Source organism: Micropterus salmoides, unplaced genomic scaffold (genome assembly GCF_014851395.1).
Source record: "Micropterus salmoides isolate LMB-PRFRI ecotype aquatic unplaced genomic scaffold, ASM1485139v1 Ms_hic_scaffold_1, whole genome shotgun sequence".
In the NCBI taxonomy this organism is placed as follows: domain Eukaryota; kingdom Metazoa; phylum Chordata; class Actinopteri; order Centrarchiformes; family Centrarchidae; genus Micropterus; species Micropterus salmoides.
The window spans coordinates 38,679,471-38,701,519 of NW_024040040.1; the positions used below are offsets into that span (position 1 = coordinate 38,679,471).

Genomic DNA, 22,049 nt, shown 5'->3' on the forward strand with positions numbered 1-22,049 from the left:
CACACAAAACACACACAACACACACAGGTTTGAGGCACAGATGTTTGACAGGAAAAGTAAAGTTGAACATCACCCATCACTCAGCAGGCCCTTCAGACAGACTTTCAGTCAAAGGAGCTCCAGACAGAATATTACTTTTTGGACAGCACAGGGGCCTGGAAGACTGACATATAATATCCACATATAGATAAAGAGAGAGCGCTGGGTCAATCTGTCTAGTCCGCTTCCTCTCTGTTCAGAAAGCTGTACAATTGTGGCTGAGAGTCAACAATCTCATCAGCAGGTGGCGCTAGAAAACAACTAAATAATTATAGACACCTGCAGCTCTGAGTCTCTCTGTATGTATCAAATCCGGGTGGGGTTACTGCTCTTGCCATTCCATCACAGTGAGAGTGAGATGTTCTGCAACTAGCTTTATATATGATCATAAACTGTCATAATAATGAAAGAAAGATGAGAAAAAAAAATAGTCTAGTCCACTCGTTGCCAAGTGACTGATTTAGGTTTAGGATGAGGTTTTCTGGTTAGGTTAATTTGGGTTGGATTAAACAGGAATGTTTCCTACTCTGCAGACAGTGCTTGGATTCAGGTGTACAAACTCAAACTAAAGTCTAATTGGTGAACATTAAGTCTTAATCTTGATTTCCTTTTTATGTAATCCAGATTTTCTTTTAGTATGGAATGAACTTTCTTGTAGATCACAGAAGATTAGAGAAAAAAAAAAAATCAGCTCTGACAATGGATGGGATGCACCATTAAGATTACCCCAAGGCTGTCTTTTGTGAGTGTGTTTGCAGAGAGCTGATAAACAGAGCCCGTCCCATGGCGGGCCGAGCGGTTGAGGAGGATCCCCTCGTATTTCACAGCACTTTGATCTTCGCTGAGTGAAACAGCGGGAAACAGAACGGTGAGGCCCGGGGAGCGCAGCTTTGATGCTCCGCTCACACACGGGACGATGACAAATCTCCACGAGTCCCTGCTGACTAACAATGTGAACCACTGCCAGGTGTGTGTGTATTTCTGATTTGTGGGTTTGTGTTCCTGTTTGTACTATATATCTCTATTAGCCGTTTACAACAAGTGTAAGCAAGTTTTTTTAAAGGCGAGTTAACCAGCTCAAATAGGAAATAGACTCCTTTCACATTGCCAGTAGACGAGTTTGCCTTTTATGCCTTTTTCTAAATTTGTCGTGTTTGACATCATGATCACGCTGAAAAACAGGGCTAGTAAACAGTAAAAAGCAGCATGTGTGTAGCCCATAGACTGTAAAAAGAAGGGGTAGCTACGGTGTTTCCAGTTAATGCACTGTGTTCGGCAGGTGACAGGTGTGTTTATGGCGTTTATGTTCTGTATAAGAAGTCACAGAGCGGATATAAAGTCACAGCTGACAGATTGTTAGCCTAGCATGCTAATAATACCTTAACATACATGTAAATACACGTCTGCAAATGGAAACAGATGAAAGAGTCGCACAGGAAAAGGGGCAAGATTTTGCGTGTCCACCCGGATGTCATGTTTCCATCACTGCCAAGTTCACTACTGCAAAGTCATTTGACCTGAGAGTGAATGCCGATTGGACCTTTTCACACTAAAGAAAAAAGCCTGATGTTAGCCGGTGTTAGTGGGTTTTTTGTCCATTGTAAAAGGGGCTTATGTGTTTCTGCATAACCTACGTGTCACCATATTGTGTGGAACCTGAAACATTTAGCGGAACGATGCTAGCTACATGTTCTTAGTTTTTTGGTCTGGCCCACCGAGCTATCAATTAGAATTGGTTCATACTTGGTTCAGATCACATTTGCGATACTTCTGATGCTTTGCTTTTGGCTACCTAAAGGGGAAATCCATGGTCAAAGACTTGACAAAAGAGCCATTTCCTGTGCACATATGTGTCTATTTTGTTGCTTGGTGGTCTGTTCACTTTATCCCAAAGATATGCATACAGTAGATAAAACACAAAGAGTGCCAAGTGTTGTCCAAGTCCAAGCAATCCTCTAAATTAGTTACTCCAATGTTTCTAGTCTGCATATGAATCCAGAACAGCAACAACATACACATTTTTGGAGAATACCATAATCCTGTGAATATTTATACAAGGATTACGTGTGCAAAATTCCAATCCACAGAGGACATCAGGCAAAGAAAGAGACCAAAGTACAATTCTGAATGGGACCACATCGTCACCACCATGTGATACCAGGGCCACTGAAAAGTTACAGTGACTTTCTGCCAAACACAACATTCCTGTGTTTTTTTACATTTTTTTTTTTTTTTTTACACTTTACAAACACACAGAGAAGGTGGCTGGTCCAAAACACAGACAGAGGAGCATTATTTTAAATGTGCTGTGAAATGAAGTGAGAAATGTTCAGCTTGTACGCTGGAAAAACCAAACCACCCTTCTTTAAACACATGGTGCACAATTGAAGATCGAATCCTTCTGGACCAGTCTCTACCCACAAACAGGACAGTTCTGTTTTGACTTCACCGGGTATGGCTGGCATTTTGAGAGTTTTAACAGTTTGAGAGACTGACCCAGAGGGAGTAGGAGGTCTTCAGGGGGTCCTGTGGTGCCTGTGAAGAAGCGTGAGGCTGAGATGGAGAGGGGAGTTCACTGGGCTGGATCAGGGACTGAGGCCAGACAAAGTCATACTCTGTCTGCATCTCTGAACGCTTCCTCCTCTGTATGATCTGAGAAGGGAAACGAGGAAGGGGAAGAAGAAAGTGAAAGTAGACAAAATGTGAGTGCTGCGAGGTATGTAAGCACACAGCAAGCTTTATTTAAATAAAACATTAGAATAATAATTGCAAACTGGAAAATAAAAAGCGCAATCCCATACAGCATTTTATGTTTACAATTGCATGAATAATTTGTTATAATGAAACTTTAAAATCCAATAACCCAATTTCCATTTGAATTTTCACATGCACCACCACATCCATCATTTTTATATTTATTTCACCTTCAAAGACTTGATGGCCAACAAATGTTAATTAAAACTGAAAAAGCAATCAGAAACTTCAAACTTTGTCTCCACTTACTATGTGTATGCAAATTAGAAGACATGATTAACACTAAAGTGGTTGTCATTTGAATCTTAATTCCAACTAAAATATAATTTTCAAAGGCTTTCTGCCCTTTTCTCAAATGGTGCTCTAATCCCAATTTCAAAAGAGGAAAAAGAACTTTAATTTTCGGTGTTTCTGTGCCAAAGTGTAATATCAATGGAAACACTTTTGTGTACATTACAATGGTTAATCAGTCACACTGTCAAAGTGAAGACAGAGGTGGTGGAACTTGCTTGATATACTGCAATTTCATCTTCCCCTGTGCATTTATATTTGAATGAGGTTAGCTACACTTAACGCTTCTATACACAAGTGGAAAGTAAACATTCATAATAAAACACACTCGACCTACTTTTTGTACAATGGTTGTGGCAAGTTCTTCTATGAGCTCCTCTTTGTGGTCCCGCAGATACCGAGCCTCATTCTGCTTCTCCTGCACACACAAACACACATTCTGTTCAAAGCTACTGTCAATTACCAGGAGAGGGTCTGTGCAGACGCCAAAAACCACGACTGCATCCCGCTGATACTGAAACCAAGAGGGAGGCAAGGAAGAGAGGGTAGAAGTAAGAGGCCATGACAGAGAAAGCAGGGAGAGAAAAGAGGGGAATGAAGAGCAAATGGAAAGGAGGGAGCAAGAGAGAAAGAAAGGGGAAGAAGAGGAATAGAGGGATGTCTCACCAAGCTGTCACTGAACTCCTCTGCCTTGGTGATGGCCTCCTCTATAGCCTCCTCAGCGACACGCAAGGCGACTGTGAGGGTCTCTGCCATACTGTGTCCTGACATCACACACACACACACACACACACACACACAAACATTTCAGAAATATTAAACCTATGCGACAACATATAGACATCCCACCAGCACACATAATGAACTCATACTCTAATCCAAGGGTTCCCAACCTGGTCACAACCCCTCCAATGGCTCACAAGATACATCTGAAGGGTCACAAGATAATTAAATGGATAATGAAAAGGAAATTTGAATGTTTTTAGTTTTCGCTCTAATCTTAATTATTTTGTGAAATATTGGATATATTTCCCTCTTCTGGGCTCTAATAAGTATTCGAGTGAAATAATCTGAGAAGTTCAGAGGGAAAAATTACTCTGTTGGTTTTTTTCAAGCTGTGACAAGGGCTCTCAAGGAGACATTCATTTTAAAGGGGAACACCACTGATTTTACACATCTATCATAACACACCTGGATAAGTCAAGTTGCATTGTGGGTAATGTAGACACCAGGTTTTGACACGGCAGAAGCATGCATGAAATAAAAAAAGATGATATCTGTTCTGCAGCAACATTCTGCAGATACCATTTTTAAACAGTCCATCCCGAGTCTGACAGTGTTACAGAGGTTCAGGGCTAAATCGGTGGAGTGCTCTTTAAAGGGGTCAAAAGCAGAAAAGGTTGTGAGTCTCTGATCTGAACGAATTTTATTCCTAGCTTTAGCGCTTTAGCCAGAAGAAAAGCTGAAATTAAAATGTATTTCATACTTGAAATAATTACAGAAACAATTTGGTACAAAGAATAAACAGGCAACAACTACTCCCAACAAAGCAGTACAGAAGAAAACAATGCAACATAGTCTAAACTGTCCATTTGAACACCACAGTCTGGTGCAAACACAAATCCCACACACACACAAACTTTGTTTGTGGGCCTCTGAAGAGCTGCCATTATCTAAATGGCAAATCTTGATCATTGCATAAACAACTCATAATTACAGGCAAACAAATGAAATTACCTTTATCATTAGGTTGGGGCTATTTGGTTGTTGCATATTTATTTGTGTATGAAGGGGTGTGGGTGTGTGTGTATAGTAAAGCATGTGTGTCTAAATGTCTGTGGTGTGTAGGAGGCTATAATTTTATCAGCGTGTGCATTTGTGTGAGATGGCATGTCGGGGGTTATACGGGTGTGAATTTTAATGTGTGTGCGGTTTATTGACCGAAAGAGGATTGTCAATTTAGTGTTGTGTAGCACTGATATGACCCACACACATGCACTTTTCATAATGTTCTCCATTTGTTAAGGCAACAATTAGTGAGCAATAAACATAAAAGCTCAACCTTTTAAGAAAATTGGAAAAGGGACAAATTGTGAAAAAAAAAAAAAAAAATCAATATGGCTGTAACACAGCAGGCAAGACAACTGTGGAGTGGAAAAGATAATGTCAATTATAATTGTGGCTGAAATTACCCATCTGCACCGCCACAGAAGGCTGCCCGTTCATCACTCACCTTCACTCTGTTTGTAGAAAGCGGAATCACTGCCACAGATGCTGCCATCATTGTCGTTGCCAGTGCTTCCCTCGTGAACACTACTTTCTGAAGAGGGAGAGACAAAGCCAAATGATAAATGAACTGACGCCTGTCACGGAAACGCAAATATTCTGCTCATATCATACCACAATAATGTAGCTGCACTGTTGCCACACTGAAAGTAGGTTACACTGCGCACAATGCCACAAAATCCCTTTTTGCACTCTTGTCAACTGTATTCCCAATTCCATTTTGTCATCTTGTCAATTGTATTGTTTTGTTTCTTCTACTTTCCCTATTGTGCATAAAAGGAAACAAAAGAAAGAAACAAAATGACAGCTGAAAGAAAATGACTGCTCACGAGCTGGCACTTAATCATAGGCATATTCTCAGGGCACATAGACATCACCGTGTTTTGTACTTTTTGAATATTTTCTTCATAGCTCATTCAGGCCAAGTCTCTTGTGAGCTATAGCGCTGTATTTTGTAAGCATCTTTTTCAAATAAACTCCAAAATCTAGAATTGCAGCAAAATGGAAAGTTTGTCATTATAATTCTTCGAGAGGTCTACTTAAAGAGCCGTGAAAACCCAGAGAAGGTGTAGTGGTTACAACATCCCCGCCCTCAAAACCACATATTCCCTTAGTGGCCCATTAACTCCTGTTAGACGTCTCTCCTGTGGTTCCCATTTTTTGTGGCCTTCTCATCAGCCCTGTTGTATAAATGAAGAGAGTATAAATGGACATGCAGCCTATTAAGAAAACAAACTGTCAGACAGTGCGGGAGAGGGATTTGCAAGACCCCCCAGGGTTGAATCTAATGCTTGTGGAATGAGGGAAGTGCTATGACTGACCACGCTCCAGGTACTTTCCATCTCATCCCCTGACCACAGCCCATACCCATTTTCAAACACAGATCCAGACAAAACACAAAATCACTCTGGCTCCAGATCCACCTCTGGGCCTCACTTTAGCTCATTTCCATCCACTAACTGGAGCCAAAACAAAACCATAGGCCTACCCGAACCTGCTATCCCAAACCCAGGCCTTATTCCAAAGCTTCGGCCCCTGCTGCTGACAAACACAACGCATAACCAAACTCCATGACTACCATCCTTGGCCAGTCTCTTCGCCTCTAACAATAATCTGTGTCCTGTTGTTTGCCCTGTTGGACAGGCTGCAGGTTCTGGCTGACTGCACAGAGACAGCCGAATGCTCGCGGTGGTTTAGTGTGAGTCAGGCCTCAAGGAGCCAGACCCACTCACCGATCTCTGCCATAGTAACTGTTCCGCCGCCAGGAACACAGCCATTACTCTTCCATACCAGAGTATTGCCATTGGATACAGATTTCTATATCCCACAAGTGTACATCTTACTAAAATATGCATAAGTTGCATAAAAGAGAAATAAAATTATTTCAGAAGGGTTTTTATGAGCCGAACACATGCAAGTATGAAGCCAGGCAAACAAAAACAAATACATCAAAATCAAAGAAGCATTTAAGAATCAAGAGGCATTTTCTTCCTCCCCCCCCCGACAGCAACAATAACACAACCAGCTGTCAGATACGTTATACTATTTCAGCTTTACTGCAAGATGAACCGCTGTTTGTCAAAGCAGTCCGACGTTTTAGTGCAGAGCCTGTAAGCCAGCAATCACAAGCTCTTACATTACTTCACTGTGACATACAGTGACATGCAGTAACTCAGCCACAAAAGACAATGTTTGACATTTCAACAGCTGTAGATTCACCCGAAAGGGGTGTGTGTGTGTAGGTCCACTTTGATGAGTGCGTATTTGATGGTATGCTTCCCCATGTATGTCCATTTACAGGCCCAGTCCTCCCAGTCGCAGCACGGTGTAACAACTCCCTAAACCATTACACGCTCCAACCATCCTTCACTGCCACAGTTGTCTCACTCTGACTGAAGCGGCGTTCAACAGAGCTGTACTGTTCTCGCTTGGTTAGAGCTGAATTATAGTTTCTAGCAGTGTGGAAGGGGACAATAGGTGGGGAAATTACCTGCAGCAGCCCAGGACAATGTAGACACAAAAGCACCGCTGTCAGGGAAAGAGAGCCGCCTCGCAAGAATCTCAGACAGGTAGGTAGCGCGCACACACACACACAAAAATATAGGCTAAGAAAGCTCCAGAGGACTGGGTATCATGATAATTCACCCCACGCCAACACTGGCTCAGCACTGTTTACATACCAGCATCAACCTCTGTCACAACAGCCTGTCAGCATAAGTGAGACATCCAAAAAAGTGTTGCTGTCACCCATCAGTCATATGGATGCAGCCTGCAGCAAGCCGTCCTGTATGTTTATCCTGGACAAACTATATATATATATATATATATATATATATATATATATATTTTTTTTTTACCTGTGTGTGTTACTATCTATTGGGGATTAAACATAATTTATTACCTCTAATAAACCAATGAAGGAGCTAACTCAGGTAGTGTACTTACTTTCAGGGATTTGCATCTTGAGTATTTTTATTTTACTCTATTTTGTTTCACCCAGCTCAATTTCAGAGAGTATGATTTTGTTACATTTATCTGGCAGCTGTGGCCACTTTGCTGTTTCCGAATTTACATAAACAAACTTAAAAAGGTGTTAAATTAGCTCAAAGGAGGAGAACTCCCATTGTTCACTTTAAGGAACCGGCTCATAGTGACCAACACATCACTAGTCATCAAACATCAGACTTTAACCATTGTTTCCTGTTTATTAGTGAAATTCAAAGACATTTTAAGCACGACTACATTCATTCCCAAACCTGAACCACAAGTTTATGACAATTTCATCATATCATTTTAACCAAAACTGATGTTTTTCTAATCTTAGCAAAGTACTTATTTTAACCCAGACAATGACCTTTCCTTAAACTTAAAGTTCTTTTTGTGCCTAAACCAAGCTGAATGTTAACCACTGCATTGTCACTTCATAGAAGAGGATTTATCAGTAAACTGTTTGTAAAGGTTTAGGAAGGCATGGACAAACGTTGACCCGTTGATATGGGTGTCAGATCAGAAAACCATTTAATGCGTTAATTTAGACAACAACCTGTAAACACTATTTTGACATATTATCATCTGACAAAGTTGTTATGCCAAGTGTATTTACACAACGTAATTCCAATATTCACTCTTCTTTTAGTTCTGTTTTGCTTTTCAGCAAACTCCTGAGGGAAATATCTGTCTTTTAGCTGAGATGTTCACCAGTTGCTAACTTCATCTAATTAGATGTTTGGTGCTAGGCAGGAAAGGTATAGTGGCTTATCACTATGTAGAGCTGAGGTGATCTACAGACTTTCTCAGTGGGTTTGTCACTACAAGTGAGCCTTCTCAAATTATAGTTATTGTTAATATGAAAATATTGATTATTGCAGCTTTAAGGAAAGGATTTCAATACTTCTATCACTGGTGAGATGCAATATTTCAGACACCGCTCCTGAATTAGCGGGTGAAATGATGAGTCTTACCACCCTTTACAGCATTTTAAGATGATGATATCGCTATTCTTTAGTATAGTTTTGTTTGTCATTCTTTCCCTTAATGCCTGCTTTTTGTATGGTATACATGAGCATATTTAACAAGCCAGCAATGAAACTATAACTAAAGTGACACAACAGCACTGCTGCCTTGTCATTACAGAGGTAATGGAAGGTCAGTGTGTGTGTGCATGTGCGCGCCTGTGTGTGTGTGCGCGTCGGTCCAGTACATCCCTCACGTGCAACTGTATTTTCTCTCCATGACCATCGTCTCACCTTTGTTCCTCAGCAGTTGCCATTCCTGCCACTCAGGGGAGTGGAGGAGGAAATCGCTCGATATTGCCATGGAAACCACACAGACGACAGTAGTGGCCTGCATCTTCAAGGGTGTCTGCACCCTGTAAGTCACCGTGCAGATGTGTGTGTTGTATATGAGGGTGTGTGGAAAAGAGAGCGGGAGAACTACATTACCTTTCTGTTGAGAGAAAATGAACAAGATGTAACAAGTGCATGTTTGTATTATTTATACGGTATATGTATATATAAATGTACTGTATACACACACACACACACACACACACAGTATACATATACAACATAGCACCACTTAAAAGCTCTGCCCATTGGTTGTAGTGTAAAATAAGACTAATGTACACATAGTTGAATAATATGGTTTGATGAGACCATTTGACGCCAAAGAAATCAGAAAATCCTCTTACAAATTGCACATTCAGTGTGGGGATGAAGTTGAGTGAAAATAAATAGAATGTCACATAAAGAGGGAATGTGTGGAGAGACAGAGGGAACAGCAAAAAAAAAAAAAAAGAGTGTATAAATAAATGAGCCAGTAAAGCTCCACTTAGAGCTAACGTTCCTGAAGTGCCAGCAGCAGCAGCAGGATGAGGAGGAGGAAAGAGAGTCCAGACGGTTTCCTTTCAATTACAATGCAGCATCTGGCAGCACACGCCATCTCATAAATGTCCTCAGAACAATGGCTGAACCGACAGGATGTCTGCTTACATCATGACGGGCTAGGAGGTTGTGAAAAGTAAACAAACCCGCACTCAGTTCATTCATCTCTTTATTCGTTGGATAAGAGTTGCACTCTCCTATTGTGGAGATGATGCCAATGTAATTTAAAATAAACCACAAGTCAAATAAAATATGGTGTTATACAAAACTTTTGAAATTATGAATATTTTTATCGATAATAATAGGTGCTGCTTGCAGCATTCACAATTGTGTGTGTGTGTAGAAATTAATTGGTCCCAGGGCTAACATGGCCTTTAAAGTTCAAATGATGGAGGTGGAATGCGAAATGAAGGTGCAAAATGTCTCCAGTAATTAGCAATTATTAGCAGTATTTAATTTTTGCATTTTCATAATGCAACTACGGTCACCTGCAGGTCACCGTGCCAGACTTAAAAAAGGAGCCTGGTTGGTCTAATCCTTCTAATGCATGAACCTGGCCAAGAACAGTGCTGCAGAAAATGACCCAGAATGCAGCGTGGAGCAATATAAAATGTTCCCAGTAGAAGAAAATGTCAATCCCACGCAAACCACTGCATGAAACAAAAACATCAATTTGCAAAAAGCTTAGAAATGGAAAGATCAACGTTGGACTGGTTGAAATGGCCCCACTGTCTTCTGATTACAGAAGATTTAAAGAAATGTGGGGTGTAATTAGCACAAATGTTAGTATATTGTAAAATGAATGGCTTTTTCAGTACATCACTTTCATTCCCCACACACACACACACACACACACGTCAAAGAATGCAAGCAACATGCGCGCCACACAAATAGTCAGTTGCATTCTTGACACCAATGTGGTCTGAGCCCTGTAGTTGTTTGCTTTTCAACAGCAGTGGCTCTGGGCTCCTGTTTAACATTCTGCCCTCCAATCCCTACAGACAGAGCACTGTACTCTGAGTCACCAAGCCTTCAGCTCGAAGAACACAGACAGCAGAAATTATCTGAAAAGTAAAGATACGTCTGTGAAAGTATAAAGTGCTTGAGCCATATTACAGTAGGTTTGTTTTTAAAGGCGCCGTTTTAAGCCCTGAATGAGTACAAATCTCTTGGCAGCCAGGTGAATCAGGAGGTCCTTGTGTTTTGTTACATTCTGCTACACTGTTTCGGCCGAGGAGAACAGCAGAGGAACCAAGGTCACTGTTCACATTGTTCTGTCACTACTTCTAGTACCAACTACAACCTTCAACACTGCAGTTCGGTGTTGAAGGTTGAGACAGGTACTGGCTAAGTAACCGACAGAAATAGATTAACAGCATAGTGCACAATGCTCACTCTGCTTGAGGAGTGTGAAAATCCTCCTTCTAGGTAAGGTATTTGTATTCATTTAGCTTTGCTGCACAATAACAGCTGTAAAATGTAAAAAAAAAAAGAAAAAAAAAAGAAATGTCCCTCACATCTAGAAAAATGTAAATGTTTGAAGATTCATTATGTGACCTTGCTCGGCCCATACAAAGTGGTAGCAACCAGTTTTTGTACATAACGACACAAGATAAATAACAATTGGGCCAAAGAGTGAACTAGGATTTCAGAAACACACCTACAGATTTGAAGGCAATCAGTGGAAACCTTAATTAACACTGAACAATGACCCCAATTGCAACGTTGCAGCTCAGTTACCAGTTTATATTTATTTACTCTGTAACCAACAAAACAGCCAGTGAACGCTGAAAAGCTCTTCAGCAGCTCAAATGGAAGCCCATTTGTCAGACATTGTCACCGGCTCATAAACGTTGTATAATGGTGATGGAGATGTGACGAGGGAAAAAGCTCCCGTTCGGATCACCAACAAAATACAATCAGCTGATCCGTAAGCCAACAACAATCTGACCAGCAGCCCAGTGGTCAGCCAAATTCCCGTTGGAGCGGAAACAGAAACTCTCAACAGACAAATACTGCTGCAGTCCTTGTGTTTATCTCTAGCAATTTGTCTAATACTAATTTTCTACACATCCTTTCACTTACTGCAGCTCTGTTCTAATATGCACAGTCATCCAGACACGGAAACACAAAACATACCTACAGAGCATAAACATATTTAATATTTTTACAGTACAATAATTGCGCATTAAGAAAAGACAAACAATACTGTCTTTTTGAAACCTGTCTTTCCCGGTTACAAAGTGCATTATTGCACTATTCTAAGCTACTATCAGGTGTGGTTGAGTCTGGCTATATTAACGGCAGACATATAGTGCAAGGACATCGTCTCTTCCTTTGTTATGTGACTGAAAGGACGGCTGTAGCCATAGAAAGCTTCAAAACGCTGCACAGGTTTTCCTCTGCTTCTCCTCTCTCATTTCCCCCACCAGAGAGAATAGCATGGTTGGAGGTGATAATATATTTGAACATTTCTCGAGTCAACTTCATCTTACTGGATAGGTGGAAAGCCTCCCACAGACATTTGGAGGGATGTGATAGCAAACACAAAAGGCAGGAGAAAATTGGGACAACAGTAATCCCCCGTTTGAAATGAATGAGATTTAGGTGTCAAAAAATAAATTAAATAAATCACCATTCCTGCTTTTGATACTTCATAACAGACTCATCACATTGTATTTCATGCTGAATTTTATGATGCTATACCATGAAACCAGACTAGATAGGTTAGGAGTGATGTATAAAAATGACTGTGATGGAGATATTAAGCAAATAGCAGAGCTGTTACAAAAATTACAAGTATTAGTGAGTGTGCCCTACTGATTTATTCACAGTGGATACATTTTAGAGAGACGCACAGCCACAGCTGTATAGAATCATGTATAGTGCAAGAGATAAAAAAAAATACAAAAAAGTATAGGTGGTGCAAGTCCTCATACATGTCAGTATTTTTAAACATACTCTTTAAAGGTAAATATGGTGTGCACGGTAAATATGAAACTACAGCCAGCAGCTGGTTAGCTTAGCACAAAGACTGGAAATGGGGAAACAGCTAGCTTGGCTCTGTCAGAAGGTAACAAAACCTGCCTACCAGCACCTCTAATGCTCACTAATTAACAGTGCTGGGCAAGTTACTCAGACATTGTAATAAGTTTCTAATAACTTATTACCTGTAAGTAATAATATTACTTTACTTATTACTGGGTGATAAAATTAACTAGTTACGTTACATTACTATATTACTTTCACTACCTACCCCCCCATACAAAGCAGTCTCCCCCGACTTTTTAACTTATCATAACTCATAACAGCAGTCAGGAGTATGTTTTTAGTGCTTTTACAAAAGTGGATTAATGCCACTCTCTTCCGACAAGTGCATCATTACTAGCAGTGGCGGCCGGAGTTTCTTTCTATGAGTTTCACGTCAGAAGATGCTTCAGGATCAGATGTAGAATTGTTTGCAGTTGAAAGATTTTGCTGGTCGCACAAAGTTTACAACAGATGACAATCTTCTTTGCATCTTAGACTGTGACACAATTATGACAATTGTTCCAGCTGTGGAAAGAACACCTTTCTCCCTCGTTCTCCATTCTTCCTTTAGCTTCCTGGCTAACAGCTGACTTGAACAACATAAGGTCCGATGCCGCTGACCAGCTGCGCAGTCGCGTTCACGTCAAGGATGGTGCGTTCCAGTAACGGAGTGACGCAGTGTTACTTGGATTAGTAACTGTAATATTATTACTGTTTTGGAAATAGTAATCCCTTTCACTGCTTGTTACTGGGAAAAGTAATACTATTACTGAGTAACGTCTTACAGACACAGGTGTGGTATTGATCTTCACATGTAATTATTGGCAGCAAATGGGTGTATTTTGAGGTAACCAACCTTACATGGTGATTGACTAACTACTGTCCATCCCAAAAATGTGCTTAGACACTTGTATTGATATTGTTGTTCTATCATTAACTTTTTAAATTAATGGTGGTTTAATTTAGAAAGTGAAAGATGCTCCATGTGCTTATCTTGATTGAAAGAATTTCCTTTCCCGCTAACCTTTACCACAACACTATACAATGTGTTCACCGTTTTCTGTCACATCTTATCATTTAAGTTGGTTGACACACAGCTTCTTGTGCACCGCAGGCTAAGACTGTTCAGGGTTCACTGACGTATGAGTAAATACAACTTCTGTGCATATTAATGTGTTTCATTTCATACTGTACTGGCGTCAAGGCATTAATTAAATTAATGAAATTCAGCTGCTCAAGTGCAAAGTATATAAGACAGATGTTTTAAGTTAGGACTTCAGTCAATTCTACAGTATTCTTCATCCATGTTTAATGTTAAGACTCTCCAGGGACCACATCTATCATGCTGAGCCACACTCCCACTTTCTCCTGCGTGCACACACGCACATACATATATACACACATATACATCACACACACACAGGATGGTATGGTATTTGTTACAGGCCACACTGCAGCATCACTGCCTTCCACCGGAGATGATGGACAAATGAAATGTACAAATTGCTAGCTCCCCGTTCTCTTCCTGTTTGTTTGAAGGTCACACATTATCTCTGGGGACATGACAGACTCTCTCTCACAGACTGTCATGTCAGCTGCCATTTCACACTCGTACAGAATTGATTTCACGAGCATTGGCCCCTTGGCGATGCATCAAAAAAATGAAATGTTCTTTACTAGTACACGTACGAGGAAGCCTACATTTCACATATGGTTGGTAAACACTTTTCATTCCTGTGACTGCTTTTCTATATGCATGAGGAGAGGAAACCAATATTAAAATTCTGGCAGAGGTTCTGGGCTACATAACAAAAAGCTCCTTTTCTTGGAGCAAAGTAGACAGAGCACGATGGCGTAACGTCAGTTTGTTAATGAGCAACATCTTTATGTAATTTTTTTCCCAGTCTAGCGCTGATTTACTTGCTGAACTAAAATCTCATTATATTCCGTTCTATTGAAAGCACAGACATCTTAATATACACCATGTTAATCTGTTACTTTTATATAGACGTGTTAAAACACTTGACACATCCCACTATTTGCTGCAAAAGAGGTTGTAAAAGGCACTTTCTTTCAAATAAATTAAAACCCAATCATATTTTTGACAGGTATGGCCTTGTTTTTTTTTTTGTTGTTGACATTTTCACAATCTCTTTTAATTCAATCTGATATATGACATTAAGGGGGCTGGGTGAGGGGGTAAAGAAAAACAACATTTTCCTGAAAACACATGAAATCAGATCTTCACCAGCCAATATATCAGGTTCTCCTGTGCGAGGCAACAATATCTGACCTAAACTTAAATATCAAGATACACACAAGCAACCTACAGGGCCTACTACACATGCACACACATCACAGTATATCCATAATCATATGGCAAGTCAGCTAGCCAGTTAGAGGGAGAGGCGATGCAAGTATTTGAGAACTGGAAGCGGTATAATCTGCTAGGCTCATGCGAGCTGGGAGACCAGCAGCAGAGTCACATAATCCTTCCATCTCCAACCGAGATGATGTAAGAGAGGAGAGGAGAGGAGAAGAGAAAATAGAGGACAGTAGAGAGCTAGTACGAGTGGGAAGGGAACAGGAGGAGGGAAGATGATTAGGGGAAGCAAGTGAAGAGGAAATCAGCAAACTGGAGGTTTAGAAGGAGAAGCATTTTGTCCACTCACAACAAACCTCATGATTGCCCTGGCAAAGCTTTTTAGAGTGGAACTCTATCATGTTAGAAAAATGAAGTAAATGAACTGTAAAATGTCCAAAAATGTCTGTCAGGGGGAAATTAATCCATTACTGTGTTTCATCCTTTTTATTTTATTTTTTTAACACTGCTGACTATGACTGTACAGTATAGCTATAAAAACAACTAAAGAATTAAAGCCACTTGCTTAGCTCTTTCTGTGATCCCCACTCTTATTTTTATCACATGCACTTATTTACTGTTTTCTGTATTGTCTGGGCAGTACCAGCACTTTTAATGTTTTCAACTATTTATTGTGTTTATGTGCTATTTTTTTGTGCTGCCTTGCTGGAAAAATACTTTCCTGTTGTGGGACAATAAAGAACTGAACCGACGTACTATGCTATTAGGCGAAATACTTATAAGCTTCTTTCTGACCAACATATTTTTAGATTCGCAGTGAGCTATTTCAGCCCATAAACATAGTCAATAGCAGCTTTCACAATGGTTAGACATGCTGTCTGCTAAAAGGAAAATGCGAGAATGTTGCAGTAATAACAGATGTAAATTTAACTATTGTAGCATTTCCAAATAGTTGAGCTGTCACTGTGTTCCTCTATTGTGTGGGCTGCGTAGTAGCAGACATTTCTTATTCAGGCCTACCATTTCACTTTATACATTACAGACAAAATAAACTTATATACCATACCATGGTAAAAAACTAACAGTTTTGGTCATGGTGTATTCTATACTCATCTCAACCTCATCCATTTCTGCCTCAAGTCTGACCTGATTTATCCCCTCTGTGCTCTCTGTATCCATTTAATCCCATGTACCAGGACTTGAAATAATGGCTTGTATACAGCCACGGACGCAGACCGATCATGTTGCAGCCGGGTCAAAACAATATTATTTAGAGAGGGGGATGCTGGATAAAAGCTGCCCCGCTGCTGTCCTAGATGGGCACAATTCACTGAGGAGGCAAAGTGGCCCAAGCTGCTGCAGGGATTAACTGGCAGGATGAGTCCTGTGGGGCAGCTCACCCGTAGTCTGTCACCGTCAGCACACACACACACACACACACACGGAAAATGCAAGTTCACATCACATCCACAGGTGCAACAGCAGCAAAGAGCATTTTTTCAAAATTAAACTGCAGCCAAGGAAGAAAGGGCTTTCCCCAAATCCAAAAAACAATGTTATGATTAAATTCAATTCATTTAACTGTAAAGAAAGGTAAAAAACAAATAGTTAACCACACTGAACCCTTGAAATGTGTGTGTGTGCGCCTGTTTGTGGGAAAATATTTGTTTCTACATGCCAGTTAGAAAGTAATCAAGCGACTCAGTCAGTGAGAGAACAAAATGTGTGAAATAAAGTGAGTGATTTAACTAAGCAAACTAATGAGCAATCAAATAAGCTGTGTCTGTGTTTAATCTAAATTTTGGCCAGAACTTTGCATCTCAAATGAAGCCTTTTTTTAATGTTTCCAGCCAAATTGGTGAAATTGCTTTAATCACAACATGACACAACGTTGCACAGAGACAGAAGGCTGCTCTGAAATCAAAATGATAAAAATAAGCAACAAAAACCATGCATGGCTGATTTTACAAAACTGGATGAAGAGGCTGAAGTTACCTGGGAGATCAGAGAGTGCTCCTCTCTCTATAATGTGCTTTCTGTACAGAGTCTTCAAAACCTTGGCGCTGCCGAACCTCTTGAAGCGACTCTTCACATTGTTATAATACCATTCAAGCGACTGTGTCCTTAAAATCCTGCAGAAAGGGAAGAAAGAAGGAAGGGAGGAGGGAGGAAAGATAGAAAGAAAGAAAAAATGATATTAAGTAAAAAAAGAAGAGATGGCAAAGAAACTGGTAGGAATCATTTTGATTTGATTATAATTACACCAGGATTATAATTTGAGTTTAAGCCAAGACTTCCATTAAAATATGGTCAAGTTGAGTATCTTAATTATTGAAGTGTAGATAACCAGATGACCAAAGAGACTTTATGCATTGTTTTAAGAAAGAGTGAAGCCTTTCTTAGGAATAAAATCCAATAAGAAACAAGTGCACAACTGCAGATTTGTGTTATTGTGTACTTTTAATTGTTTGTGTTTGCTGTCAGACTGTCATATTTAAAGCCCTGCTTTTTTTATATGATGAAAATAATAGGTTGTTTTTAAAGGTGATTCAGGGTTGTCTCTTTCTCTATGTTGAGGCTGCATTAAAGATGTGAAAAGTATTTGTTTATAATAACATTATGCAGGATCCACACTGGGTTTTGTAATGTGTAAGACTGCAGTGAATTCCTAGCTTTTCAGATGTGACGTCACATCATTTTCCAGGCTTTTCCTCATTTCCTGGTGCATGGTCGGTTGGTGCTTGAACGCCAACCAATTACATAAGCAGCAATTCATAACGGAGAGGGTTATGAAAAGCCCTCAGAAAAGCGCTCCCTTTGCGCCAGTGTTGCGTAGGATTGAATGAAACTCTGCCAACTTTGTGTTTAATCTTGCAGTCCCTGCTGCTCTTCTCTGCTTTTCATACCACTGTCACACACAAAGACAGATTTACTGTTCAAGGAGAAAACCTACGCAAACACACACACTGTATTTATATACACATTCTTTACCATTTACCATGTGTTATGTACACAGTTTTGACCAAAAGACCAAAATCTGTAATGAATCCAGAAACAAGTGTTGCCTGTGTTGCTAAAGCCTGATGTAGATATTCCCCTATGCCATAGACCTTGGCTTGGGGCCGAGAGCCACAGACAGGCTGGGGATATTGAAAAGTTTACAGACATGGATTAATGCCTGTTTGTTTTGGTCATTTTATGGGAATTTTTGATTATATAAAATACAGCCAGCCAAATTGTTTAAGGGAGTTATGATTTTAGTGTGGGTACTTCTTCAGTGACCTTTGTATCCAGCAGCTATCCCACTCCAATGCATGTCTATCGTTTTCAAACAGTTTGCGCACATTCAGTAAAGGTCAAGTAAGTCTTTCATGGTTTCTAATCAACAGGGACACTCATTTTACAACATACCGCATACATCATCAACTCCATCTCCCTCATTATGAAAGAGCTGGGAGAAAGAGTACACACAGTACATGAGTGTGTGTTTTAGTTTGTTTGTGTGTGTGTGTGTGTGTGTGTGTGTGTGTGTGTGTGTGTGTGTGTGTGTGTGTGTGTGTGTGTGTGTGTGTGTGTGTGTGTGTGTGTTGATGCTTCTGCTCAATGAAGAGACAGGCTGTTGAGGGAGAGGGTGAAAATAGCCACACTAATAAAGGGACCCTGAGTGCCCCTGAGGCTATATGGGCTGCCACATCCATCCCCAGTGGATTTATTATCCCCTGCCTCTATCAGCTGAGCTGCTCAATAGGCCTCAGCTCTCCTTAATTTCATGCCACGGGTACGCCTCACTCTAATGGCAGTGGCCTAGCACCAGTGAAGAGGCATGGCTCCCTCTAAGCCCGAGGTAGAAGGCACAGAAATGAATCTAGGTGAGCAACGCGGTGTGGAGTTGGCATCATATGAGGCAGAAATACAAATGTGTTCCACCTGAACTTTGAGCTGGGGAGTGACCTTTCAACTGAAAAGGGGATTGAAGAACAGAAGAGGGCTGCAATATGGTGGATATATTATTATCATCTTGGTAGAATCTTAATTCACTTTCAAATTAAGAAAAATTATAAATGACTGTTTGCTAAATCCCACTCCCATTTGTTATGGTTGCTGAGCACTCTATTCTGACAGCTTGTGTGTCGTTTTCAACGATAATAGTGCCAGATTTAACACTCAAAATGTTTTTTTTGACAACATGGGTTCTTGATTTTAGACAGAGGCAGCCAAAAGTAGGCTTTACATTTCTAGCCTGCAACTGTGGATTTTGTCAGCCAAAATGACAACTGTCACTGGCAGATTTTCTCAGCTGTAGCTATAGCTAGGTAAGCTAACGTTAGCTCCATGAAAATGCTGTTACTGTCTGACTTTTAAACATTCCCAGCTGACTTGTTGTAAAACGTCAATCTTCAAAAGGGTCTTAAATATTCACTTGTTGGCTACATACTACTAGATATGCTAAAAGACTGAGGCCTAAGATAGGATGTCAAATATTGTCATCCTAACTGGGACTGTAAATTGTTTTGAACACACGTTCATGCACAATTATATTGGGTTAGGAAATGATGAGTGAGACAGAAGATGATTTAACATCTATTTAGGCTGAAATGTTGGAATGTTGAAAACGTCTGGTCACCGTTGCTAAAGCTGCATGTCCCAGACAAAATGACTCCATCCTCACAAGCTAATGATCCGTGCAGAGAAATCATACATGGAATAAAGACAGAACATTGTTCTTGTATTGCATTAAGCTTGTTAGTCCAAGTAACATAAGTCTTATTTCATTTAACCTTGTTAAGTCACTTATGTATTTGGACATGCAAGACCAGGGTTAGATTTATGTTTAAATTTTAAAAAACAACAAAAGGAAAGACTTTTAGTATGAGGAATAATCAATGTGTTTTACAAATGTAATGTGATCTCGGGTAACGTGTTTGACTAGGGTTGCTGGAGTGTAAACTTCCCCAAATTCAATAAAAAGCAGGACAGTGCTTCTAATAGTAGCCTAAAGTCAGGGGTGGATTGGTAATCTGGCATGCCGGGCAAATGCCCGGTGGGAGACGCACACTTGGGGCTGATATTACTTAAATAATTTATTTATATAAAACATTTTAAAAAATGGGCTAACAACCGGCTCATGAAGCACCTACAGTGACCCATTGGTTCATTTTCTGTACCGACACTGGGCTGGCCCAATCACATCTCTTACTAGCCCCTTCCCCTCTGCTTCTTGGTTGACGGATGCCGCCAAATGTGCCAAAATAACAAATGTTTGCTACCGGGTCTGCAATGCAGTAGCTTCTACATCACCTGCAGTACCAGACATTGTGCAGCCAAGTGAAGGAGTAAAGGAGAGCCGTGGCCACTGCCAGGCAAAGGAGGATGCGTGTGACAGCGAAGCAGAGGGACAGAGTCACCATGACAGGGCTGAAGGGACATGGTGAGCAGGAGGAGCGCGTAGGTGAAGCTGTAAGCATGGAGTAGTTGAACAGGGACCTCCAGTGGGGGAGCACAGAGGTAGGGTGTGTGCGCCATACCATAGTGATGATAATGATGAATATTTCAATTAAAATCATCAATAATAATTTTGCTGTCATTTAGTGAGACTGTTACCTACTGCTGGTGATCACTAGCGCAGCAGAAGTTATTAGGCATTGTTTTTGTAGCTATAGTTCACTTATGGAGTCAACTATGGCTAACTATTCTAATGGCTGACTAGATGAGGTTATTTTGTCACGTTGACTAAGCCCACACTGCTGTGTGTGACCTAGGTCCATTATTTTGATAAAATCATAAAGATTACTAGGCTGAAGGTTGCCTTATAAAGATGGTACTGTAAAATATGGCCTATTACACAACATCTGTAAAACGTTACTAAAATTAATGAATACTATTATTATTGTATTAAGAAAATGCATGACATGCATTCATTGAATAAACAGCTACTTGCTAATTCCCAGTATGTTATTCCTGAAACTGTACAGCTTTGACAGGGAATTCCAGCAATTCTGGATCTCTTAATAATTTGAAATGATACTGTGACTTCTAGCAGAGTGCATTTACTTGTACTTAAGTATGAGTTGTGTACTCCATGGCCACCTCTGATCACCAGGGAGTCAGTAGCCTAAATGAGTGCGAATGAGTACACCGATCCACTTGCACTGGTACACTTATCCATAGCACTTACTACTCAGATTTATAGTAGATTGGGGGAATATTATAGTCGATTCACATCTTTAAGAGGACTGCAAGGATGGTGCGTTGTTGAGGGGTGTCTGACCGATTGTGGTGTGCCGCCTGGGCCAAAATGCCTCGGCTGATTTTTTGAGTCCAGGCCTGCCTAAAGTGATACAGGAGCCACAAAGCCACAATGTGGTGAAATACTTCACAGTGGATGTGCTATTTGGAAAGAAGCCCCTTTAGATGTGACGAGTAACCTTACAAAATGTTAGTTAATTAATTAATTAATTAATTAATTAATGCGTTTACGTGCCCAGCCCTAGTTACTATGTATTAAGTTACTTAGCTGGACATGCTGTGGTTTACAGAGGACGTTTGAGAGAATCAGAATCACTTTTAGTGGCCAGGTATGTGTACACATACATGGAATTTCCCTCTGGTCTTACATTGCTCTCTATATATTTACACAGGACAACAAGCTAAAAAGAAACAGACACAAAACTACAGTGTACAGTATTTTATTATGTACATGAGGTAGGTGGATATGATATTTATAGTATATACACAATATAAACAGCTACTCAATTGTGACAACAATAAATAATAGTAAATAGAGGCTTTATAAAGGCAAAAAAAACACCACCCTCCAAACTCCAAATGCTGAGTGGGCCTAGGCTACTGCCCTCACTACAAACCAAAGCACACTGCTTTGCATTACTTGCAGTGTTAAGCTATAATTACACAATGGCTTTGTGAAGAGCCTATTTATAGTATTT

General features: G+C 40.3%; 1 protein-coding gene across 5 annotated transcripts in view; it reads right to left on the reverse strand.

The window, feature by feature from the left end:
• The window catches only part of LOC119908844 (myosin VIIA and Rab interacting protein), a 119,045-nt gene that overhangs the window by 18,223 nt on the left and 78,773 nt on the right, over positions 1 to 22,049 (reverse strand). For all 5 annotated transcript variants that reach the window (XM_038726773.1, XM_038726766.1, XM_038726757.1 and 2 more), the window contains exons 4-8: positions 17,101 to 17,237; positions 5,318 to 5,404; positions 3,751 to 3,848; positions 3,422 to 3,502; positions 2,536 to 2,691 (exon numbers count right to left, since the gene is read on the reverse strand). In XM_038726773.1, coding sequence (XP_038582701.1) covers positions 2,536 to 2,691; positions 3,422 to 3,502; positions 3,751 to 3,848; positions 5,318 to 5,404; positions 17,101 to 17,237 — 559 coding nt within the window. The remainder of the gene's footprint in view (positions 1 to 2,535; positions 2,692 to 3,421; positions 3,503 to 3,750; positions 3,849 to 5,317; positions 5,405 to 17,100; positions 17,238 to 22,049) is intronic.